Source organism: Hyperoodon ampullatus (assembly GCF_949752795.1).
Source record: "Hyperoodon ampullatus genome assembly, chromosome: 9".
Classification (NCBI taxonomy): Eukaryota; Metazoa; Chordata; class Mammalia; order Artiodactyla; family Ziphiidae; genus Hyperoodon; species Hyperoodon ampullatus.
In genome coordinates this window covers 47610979-47621101 of record NC_136922.1, presented here as the reverse complement: position 1 = coordinate 47621101, position 10123 = coordinate 47610979, and the positions used below count along the sequence as shown (strand labels likewise).

Here is a 10123-nt window from a genome sequence, read left to right as displayed (position 1 = left end):
AAACCACTGGTACACGAGCACCCAAAGCCACACGTAAGAGCATTCATAACAAAGCTGATGAAAAATATTAATTAGAAATAATTTAACATAGACAAGGTAATGGTTGAATATGTTGTGATATATTCATACCAGTATTATACAAATGTGAAAGTGAACAAGTATGAATTATAATGTAATAACATATCAAGTGAAAAAGAATTACACGTCATGAAACCAATTTTTTAAAGCTCAAAAAAACCTAAATAATAAATTATTTAGGAATACATTTAGATATGGTAAAACAGTGATTAATTATAATATTGAATCAAAGTAGCAAGTTGCAGAAGACCAGAGTATGACACCATTTTTATAAAGTTCTAAAATAAGCAAGACTATGTATTATTTAGAGATACTTAGAGGTTTATGTGGTTTCACATGTAAAATAACATATAAAAACCAATAACAAATTGAAATGGTAAGACCAAAATTCAAGATGGGTTATTCTAGCAGAAAGCAGGGGGTTGGGATGATGCAGGGGCTCACAGGAAGTTTCAACAGAATTGCTTATGTTTGGTTCATTCTCCATGTGGTGTGTTCACTGGTGCCCATCTTGGTATCATGTTTTTTAATTTACAAGTATATTGCATATATTATTTTGTAGTATCAAATACTACATAATAAAAATTTAAGCTATACAAGATTGTTTTTGCTGAGATGGCTGTTATTCCAGCTTCTCCTTCCTTGGGTGCACTTTTGTGTACCCCCAAACTCAAATGAGGGTCACAGACCTGAAAGAAGAGGAAAGTGTGTTGTGAGATGATATATACCAATGCTGCCTGAGTTCAGCTCAGAACTAGTGATCTTCCCAAACTGGATGTCATAAAATGACAGAGCCAGTTCTCTGCTACTCTGTTGGGTTATATTTCAATTTGGTGGCTCATTTTTTTTTTTTTTTTTTAGTGTATACTGTATGTTTAAAACGCTCTGCTCAGGAGTTCATGTGGGCTTCAAGTGGTCCTCAGCCATCAAGTACCTTCCCATCCCACCCCACTAAAATTCAAAGTTGCTTTTACACATTTTAAAGGAAGGGTAGAAAATGTTCCTTTGTCTAAATTACAATTTTTGTTTTAAATATGTAGCTTTTTTTTTTTTTTTTTTTTTTTTAACGCGGGCTGCTCACTGTTGTGGCCTCTCCCGTTGCGGAGCACAGGCTCCGGATGTGCAGGGTCAGCAGCCATGGCTCACAGGCCCAGCCACTCCGTGGCATGTGGGATCTTCTCAGACCGGGGCACGAACCCGTGTCCCCTGCATCGGCAGGCGGACTCTCAACAACTGCGCCACCAGGGAAGCCCTGCTATTTTAATTATATGTCTTGGTGTGGGTCTGTTGGGGTTCATCTCGTTTGGGACCCTCTATGCTTCCTGTACCTGGATGTCTGTTTCCTTCTTCAGATTTGGGAAGTTTTCAGCAATAATCTTATCAAATGCATTTTTGATCCCCTTCTCTCTGTCTTCTCCTTTTGATACAAATGTAGGCACGTCTGATGTTATCCCAGAGATCTTGAATGGTGCACTTGTTTTTGTTTGTTTGTTTTGTTTTGTTTTTTGTCATTCTATTGTTCTGATTGAGTGATTTCCATTCTTCTATCTTCCAGATCACTTATGTGTCCTTCTGTGTCATTTATTCTGCTACTCATTGCTTCTGGAGTATTCTTTATCCCAGATACTGAATTATCTATGTTTGATTGGGTCTTTCTATTTTCTAGTTCCTTATTAAAATGATCTATGTTTAGATCATTTCTCTTCCTGATTCAATTAGCATTTTCATTACCAATGATTTGAATTCTTTATCTGCTAAGTTGCTTATTTCTGTTTCATTGTTTTTTCATGGGTTTTCTCTTTCAGTTGAGAGTAGTTCCTCCGCCTTTTCATTTCACTTAAGTTTCTCTGTGTCTATGAACCTAGATGAAACAGTTAGCTATTTTGGTTTTGAAGGGGTGTTCTTATGTAGGAGTGTCCCTATGCTATGTGCATGTGCCCACTGCCTTTGGTGGGAGAGCTGGATTTGATGTGGATGCCAGCCATGTCTTTCCTCAGGGTGAGCTGGCAGCTGTCACCTTGGTAGGGGATTGGACTGGAGGTGGAGGAGCTAGAACTGGAGCTGTGTGTGAGGCAGGACGTCCTCTCTGCTCAGTGGTTGTCACTGCCCTTGGGTCTGCTCCCAGGTTGCTGGAGTGGAAGCCCCGGGGGTCAGGCTTGAGCTGACTCTCCTCCCTTAAAGTGTGTGTTTTTCCTTCTCTTCACTCTGGAATCTTTGCCCCAAAAGGAGGGGACTGCTGAAGCAAGTAGGGCTCATGGGCTTACAGAGTTTGGCTCGGATGTACCCCATGATCCTGTCTTTTCACTTGTTTCACTTGTGGCCACCCCAGATCTAGTGCTAGGCTGTAGCATGAAGTGAGTGGGGCCAGAATGTTCCTTTGGCTTGGGCTAGGGCATGCAGCAAGGTGGTCCTGGGCTGTTTCCGGGGTGCCACTTGAATACGTGCCAACAATGGCTACCTCCATGAAGGGCTCTCTTTATATCACAATTTTCTTTTAAAAAGATCAGCTTTTTTAAAAATAAATTTATTTATTTTATTTATTTACTTTTGGCTGCTTTGGTTCTTTGTTGCTGTGTGCAGCTTTCTCTAGTTGTGGTGAGCGGGGGCTACTCTTCGTTGCAGTGCCTGGGCTTCTCATTGCGGTGGCTTCTCTTGTTGCAGAGCATGGGCTCTAGGTGCACGGGCTTCAGTAGTTGTGGCACGTGGGCTCAGTAGTTGTGGCTCAGAGCTCAAGAGCACAGGCTCAGTAGTTGTGGCGCCCGGGCTTAGTTGCTCTGCAGCATGTGGGATCTTCACGGACCAGGGCTCGAACCCGTGTCCCCTGCATTGGCAGACGGATTCTTAACCACTGCGCCACCAGGGAAGCCCAAAAGATCAGCTTTTACAGGACAATAAAAACATGACCTTCTAATGTCAGTTTACAAATAAGTTTCAGAAACACTTCCACTCTCCAAAAAAATAAAAAATAAAGCTAATTAGAGTTACAACAATAAAGCTGTTTGTTAAATCCCTTTTTATTTCATGTTTGTCCTTAGTGCTTTAATTATTATTTCTTACTGAGGAACTTATACCAAGGTGAGAAAATTCCCAAAAAAGACCAAATAGATACTTGCTGCCTGACACTTGTGTTCTGTGTGACAGTTTACATGCCATAAGCTTCATTTCTCAATAGCAAAATAAGCCCTTTCTCCATCTGCCATAATCATTTCCCCAGATTTGGAATATGTCTCAATTCACTTATTTGCTAAAACTGACCTCTAAATTTATCTTTTCGGCCAAATAGAAGGGAGCAAGTGGATTCTCGCTACCTCCACTCTTTAAAAGCAATAACTGAATAATGTATATTGTTGTCAAGCCAATCTAAGCTGCTTTGGGGCAAGGATGTTGTCTCTCTTGCATGTTCTTCACAAATGTGTATGTAATGATTAATCTCTATAGACATTAACTCCATAGAAAATATGCTGATGAATTGGAATATAGATTCTAGCTTCTTTTTCTTACTTCCAACCAGGGGTCAAAAATTCAAATGTCTACATGTGTGAAGGCTTCATGTAAGACAATAGGGAGTGGTAAGAGCTACTGCAAACATGAGCGCAATATCCTCTCTAAAGGCTTTCAAATTTTAAAATAACAATAAACACTATAAGAGCTTTAAGTTTTTTGATTGACCAAATTTGTTCCAACAACCAGCCGGTTTTCTAATTCTATATATAATAAAATGAAAAGTGTCTTTTGTCCTCCCTGTTTAGAGTCAAAACATGTTCTCTCTGGATGAGATTTTAGAGACCATCCTTTCTGTGCCTTTTTGATATTATAGATACAACAGCTGATAGGCAGAAATCTCTTACCTTCGTGCACGAACTTTTCTCACTCTGAGTTCAAAATGGGACTTTGAGCTCTGGTTTCCAGACCCTCTGCCTGATCCTCAGGGGACCTGAGCAATGGCCCCTGGGTGGTGGCAGCCTCAGATGATGGAGTGGCAGCAAGGCTGGCAGCCCAGGTGGGCTCTGAAGGCTCATTCTCTTTGTCCTGGGCTCCAGAGACACTGACCTATACAAAAAATCCACAGTTTTGAATCTGGTGATATCAAGTCAAAAAAGCTACTTTACTTTGGGGAACACTTAAAGAAAAGTTTCTCCCCAGTTCTTCAATATTAATTATTTCAATAAAAGCTCACGAAACGATGCCTCTCCCCTATGTCAGGCATTCCTGAATACCTAAGTTATGGATTTTCTGACCACCTCGTGGTCACACACATTTTTCCCACTGCCAGGCACAAATGCTTTTGTGCTGGGCCTTTCAGAGAGATCTACCTGCAGGGTACAAAAGATGTGAGTTTGGGAGGAGTTCATCTTCATCCTTTTCTTAGTCAGTTGTATGAAGAGGGAGAATAACCACTAATTTCTTTGACCTTTTTTTTTTTTAATGGCCTTTTCCTCTCTGTTTACTAGAACTAGAGAACTTAACAATATATTCCAAAATATCTACCATGAACTCCACCAATGTTGAGATTGGGAATTGAAGTGACAGAGGACAATAATACTGTTAAAATAAAAACAATAGCAATCACTTCTCATCTCATCCTATTATCTGGACCCCAGCAAATGTCAAGTGCTGCAGGATGCTTAGCTTCTAAGAAGTTCTGAGAAATGTATGCTAGCTAAGGGATAAAGGATTATAATTTCAAAAGCAAGTTTTCTGAACTAATTTCCAAGTTTCATCTAAATTTATGATATGTAATGAAACAAGGAAGAAAATGTGTTTTGCTTAAAAGCTTAAAAAAAAAGTCACATTAGTTATTCTTGACTACAGTTGCCAGGAGCTAGGACAATCTTTTATGGGTCCAATTAAGTTCTTTTTCTTTTTCCTTGGACCCCAGCTACATGAGGTTGAATTGATAATTCATTTCAGTCCTAGCATAGTGTGGTCATTTATCCTTGCAAGGCCCTCTCTTGTGTGTTTGCTTTTGTTTATTTATTTATTTTTATTTATTATTATTATTTTTTTTTGTAGTACGCGGGCCTCTCACTGTTGTGGCCTCTCCCACTGCGGAGCACAGGCTCCGGACGCGCAGGCTCAGCGGCCATGGCTCACGGGCCCAGCCGCTCAGCGGCATGTGGGATCTTCCCGGACCGGGGCACGAACCCGTGTCCCCTGCATCGGCAGGCGGACTCTCAACCACTGCGCCACCAGGGAAGCCCTTGTTTATTTATTTAAATAGGCAAATCTGTGAACTAGGTAAAGTCATTTTTGATGCTTCCTCACCTGTGTTTCCTGTCATCTTTTTTTTTTCGCCGTACGCGGGCCTCTCACTGCTGTGGCCTCTCCCGTTGCGGAGCACAGGCTCCAGACGCGCAGGCTCAGCGGCCATGGCTCACAGGCCCAGCCGCTCCACGGCATGTGGGATCTTCCCAGACCGGGGCATGAACCCGTGTCCCCTGCATCGGCTGGCGGACTCTCAACCACTGCGCCACCAGGGAAGCCCCCCTGTCATCTTATGACCAAAGCCAGCTGTCATCATTAGCTGCTCTCTGCCATCTAAACTGTTCCACTGCTTTTGATTCTGTACCCCCTACACACACACACACACACAGTGCGGAAGAGCTAGCTAACTCTATTACTCATGTGTGTATATTTTTACAATAATTAAATGATTATCAGAGCAAATATTTCCATTGGGACTGGTCTGGTTATCAGCCTATATAAAGGGCACTCAATTCAAATACAGTAGTGATGTTTCACTAACCCCAAACACATCTTTTGGTACAAATGGAGGTAGAACTGTGGGTCAGTTGGCATTCCTCTTTCTTTCAGAATGATCCTGTATATGCAGATGACGATTTGAGTGAGAATTTTGTTATATTCATAGAGCTACAGAATTTTAAGTTTAGAGGAAACATTTATCAGTACTTCATTTTCTATGGAGGAATCTGAAGCTCCAAATAATCCCGGACCAGGGCTCGAACCCATGTCCCCTGCATTGGCAGGTGGATTCTTAACAACTGCGCCACCTGGGAAGCCCTATTTGGGAATTTTGACTACTAGAACATTACGCCTCAGGTTCTAGAACAAGTGAAATATTTTTTTTTCATAAATGAGAATAATTTTATATTTTGGCTCCATGAGATTTCAGTTTATTTAAGCAAATACATAATTATATTATGTATAGTTTACATAATACATAATTATGTTATATATTATAGTTTGCCATTTTTATAATTTTCTTATTACAAAAGCAAACATGTTCATTGAAGGGAATTTACAAAATCTGGACAAGCAAGGAAGAAACTAGAAATCACAAGTGATTCCACTTCCCAGAAATAATTGTTGTTGATACTCAGGTGGTTTTTTCCCCAGTCTTTTTTCTATACGCATATATATTTTTTTAACAAAATATATACTGTATGTTTGGTTTTCTGGGGTTTTTAAATTTAATATATTATGTTTCCATATATTTTACTGTGACTCTATAACACCATTTTGAATACAGAATATACATAACTACAATAGTGTTTTTTAACATTTAATTTATTTGCTTTTTTTTTTTTTTTTTCTGTAGAAACCACATTGCTCATTCTGGTCAAGGAACACACATATTTGAGCCTTGTGAGACAAAGTTTTACCAATGTATACTTTCACTAGTAAGTGTCTTCCCTTAAGCTATCACCATTTATGAGACATTATGATTGGAAAAAGAGATCAAGTTTGATGGGTCAAAAGTCCTCCAACTGATCTACCTATAGCCCCACCACTTCCTGCTTCCTCCCCACGTTTGTAACCCCACGTCCCACTCCTCCCAGCACACCCTGCTACGCTCTCATTCCTTCCTCTTCCTCACGCTGCCTCTGGCTCTCAAAGTCAGTCCTCCCACCACCGCCCAGGAAAAGTTCGTCCCCAGCAGCAGAACCTTCCCCAGGGACCCAGTCAGTACTAAGGCCCCCCTTCCAGAAGGTGCATGGTACCTCTGCTGCTCCATACTTGGCCCTGACCATGCAGAAGTTAACCTTTAAGCCTATCCTCTCGATCATTTCTGGTTTCACATGTGTAAATATCACTTTCCTGATAAGACAGATTAAGCCATGCCACATTTCTCTCTCTCTCTCTCTTTTTTTCTTCCTTCCTGCCTTTTCTTCTTTATTTAAAATCTTTATAGCATGGAGGAGGAAATATTTGCCACTGTTCAGAATGGGTCAGAGAGAAAGAAAGAGGGAGAGAGAGGGGGATAGGGGGACACTTTGGATTCATTATTCAATTCCTCTAGGCTTTATTATCTTATTTTATTGATTGATTTTTTTGGCCATGCCACACAGCATGCGGAATCCTAGTTCCCGGACCAGCGATCAAACCCGCGCCCCCTGAAGTGGAAGCAGCAAGCAGTCCTAACCACTGGACTCCCAGAGAATTCTCTCCTCTGGGCTTTAATGTCATCATTTTAAAATAGGAAAAGATTAGTCCCTAACATACCTTCCAACTCTGAAAGTGGGATATAAGCCGCCCCAAACTTTACTGGCAGAATACACACCGAATTCATGATAGTGGCTGCTTCTGGAGAGAGGAGGAGGAGGTGAAAGAGACTCTGAAGGAGAACAGCAAGGACTCTAAGTTTATCTGAAGCAACAGTGATGAACAGAGGGAAACACCAGTTATGTCTGGGTGGTGGGCACTCCAGTGTTTGCTATATGCGTTCTCTGTTATTATTATTATTTATAAAACTTAAACCTAAACACAGCAGGCTGCCTATCAGCTCTGCTCACTTCTGCTCCCCCCACACTGGCCTGCCTTGGAGGACACGAATGGCCCCAGCTCCGAGCAGAGCTCACACAGTAAAACACAGCAGAGGAGCCGGGCACATGAGGGGCCGACACCTGGAGGCCGGGCTGTTCCGTGCAGCTGGACAGGCAGATGTGTTATGCTCAGTCCCTTCTAGCCTCAGAGCAGATCTTTAAGGGGAGAAAACAGATTTCAAGCAGTATCCAAGAACGTGAGTGTATGACCTAAAGGAGGATAACTAAGTAGGTGCCACACAGTTCTAGAAGGTCCTTTGGTTTCTGATTTCCGAACATTTTCCTCATAACTCGTTACCCAGAACCTTGCATATATTGCAGACAAACTCTTTAAACTTGAGTTCCCGTCTTCCCTGGGTGAGTGCTGATGATCATGTGTATTAGCCCATGTGCTCAGACTTAGCTTTCCCCAGCAGTGCAGGGCCACGTTTCTCCCAGTCAGCAGTGGGGATTCTTCTCCTGCCAGCTGGGGCACTGCCAGGGCCTTCAAGGTGCCTGGCTTCGCAGGTTCTGACCTTGATTGAGGCTTCCCAGGTAATAACGCTTCTTTGCCAGGTCTCTCAGCACGCAAGCACTTAAACTGAATGCTCTCCATTTGCATTTAAGGTTGCTGAGGGCTGTGAGGAACACCTTGAGTTTGGGCTGCACCTCCCCTGATCGCTTGCAGCTTTCCTAGAGGGAAACTGCAGGATTTTATTCTGTCTAAACCCTCTCATACATTAGCATAATGTCCTCCATTCTGGCATTGCCCAGTAAAGGTTTTTGACTGTTCTAATCACATACTTTTACAAAAGGAAGAATATTCTGGTAATAATCCCCTATTTTACAAATGAGGAAATGGAAACCTTAAGAAACAGGTGATTCACCCAATGCCAGGCAGCTGTCAGATCTCATTTCTAAGATGTCATTCACTGTGAAATACACTATAAATTTTAAGTCTAAAAAAAGAGCACAGCACACTAAGCAGATGCACACCAATCTCTGAAATAATAAAGTAGGAAAAGTATAAATTCTGGAGACAAGGAAATAAAGGATTTAACTTCAACATTGAGACTACAAGCCAAGTTTCCTGACTTCCAGATCTTGGATATTTTTTCTAGATCAGTTTGCAATATGTTATTTTTTTCTTCTCCCTAAGAGAGGAACATCTTACATTCTGAGGCTAATAAGTCTATGATTAGCAATATATGAGGCTTCTACAGACACATCACCTGGCAATACTAATAATTCATTTTTATGCAGTTTATCAAGAAGAGTTTGAGGTTTTTTTGGCTACCACAATGAGAAAGTATTAATTTTACTTTATAAACAAATAAATTATTGTATTGACGAATATAGCTATATCTGTGTATGTGGCTTAGTCAAGGCCACTTACAAATAATTAGGTCTGATTTCAGGAAATCAACTTAATTTTCGTGTCAGTGGAGAAAATAAACTAGTATTAGGCTTAGTCCCAAGTCTTTTGAAAGTTTAAAAAGTCCATGTAGTTTGAAAGTATTGATTATGGACTTTGAATAGGCTACTTCATTCAATAGTGGGTATAATATGATGGAGCAGCTTATAAAATTTTACTTGAATATAAATTTTACTTGAATATAAAATTTTACTTGAATATAGATGTCCTCAAATATTTGTGTCTTTTTCCTAATCTGTCATGGGTATTCAGTACCAAGTTAAAATATAGGCCATGGTACTAAAGACAGGTTTTTAAGAAAATTCAGCCAAAATGGAATCATATATATGATAAATAATTCAATGATGTTATTTTGAAAAGAGCAAAGATATAAAATGACACTATCAGCAAGTAATGGATAAGCTGAAGAGGATATAGAAAAGAGAGATGGGATAAGAGTTTTGAGACCATATTATTAAATACTGTTAAGAAATGATGAGGCCCTGATCTAAAGCAGTAGAGGTATTGATGAGGAGGAAGGAATTGAGAGCATAGATCGAGGGATGATAAGAACAGACCAAAGACCATAGTACCAACAAGTGGGGACGATACAGTGAAAACAGAGCTACAGGTGTATCCCAGGTTTCTTGCCAGGTACCCGGCTGGTTGGAGGGACCATACCCCTAGGAAGGAAATCTGGAGGAGCAGCACGGTGAATGTATTCCATGTTGAATGCCTTTGGGGCACCCAGAAGAAGATGTGCACAGACAATCAAAATGTGAATCTGGGACCCAGGAGAAAGGTCTGGATTGGGGAGGCAGATTTGAGAGTTAGCACACGTGGCTTTGGAACTCAGAAAGAGAATATG

At 40.9% G+C, this 10123-nt stretch overlaps 1 protein-coding gene across 1 annotated transcript in view; it reads right to left on the bottom strand.

The window, feature by feature from the left end:
• Nucleotides 1-3625: 3625 nt before the first annotated feature.
• Nucleotides 3626-10123, bottom strand: part of COL28A1 (collagen type XXVIII alpha 1 chain) — a gene marked incomplete at both ends in the record, with an annotated part of 144417 nt that continues 137919 nt past the window's right edge. The window contains 3 exon segments of the mRNA XM_079711823.1: nucleotides 3626-3690; nucleotides 3927-3945; nucleotides 3949-4128. Coding sequence (XP_079567949.1) covers nucleotides 3626-3690; nucleotides 3927-3945; nucleotides 3949-4128 — 264 coding nt within the window.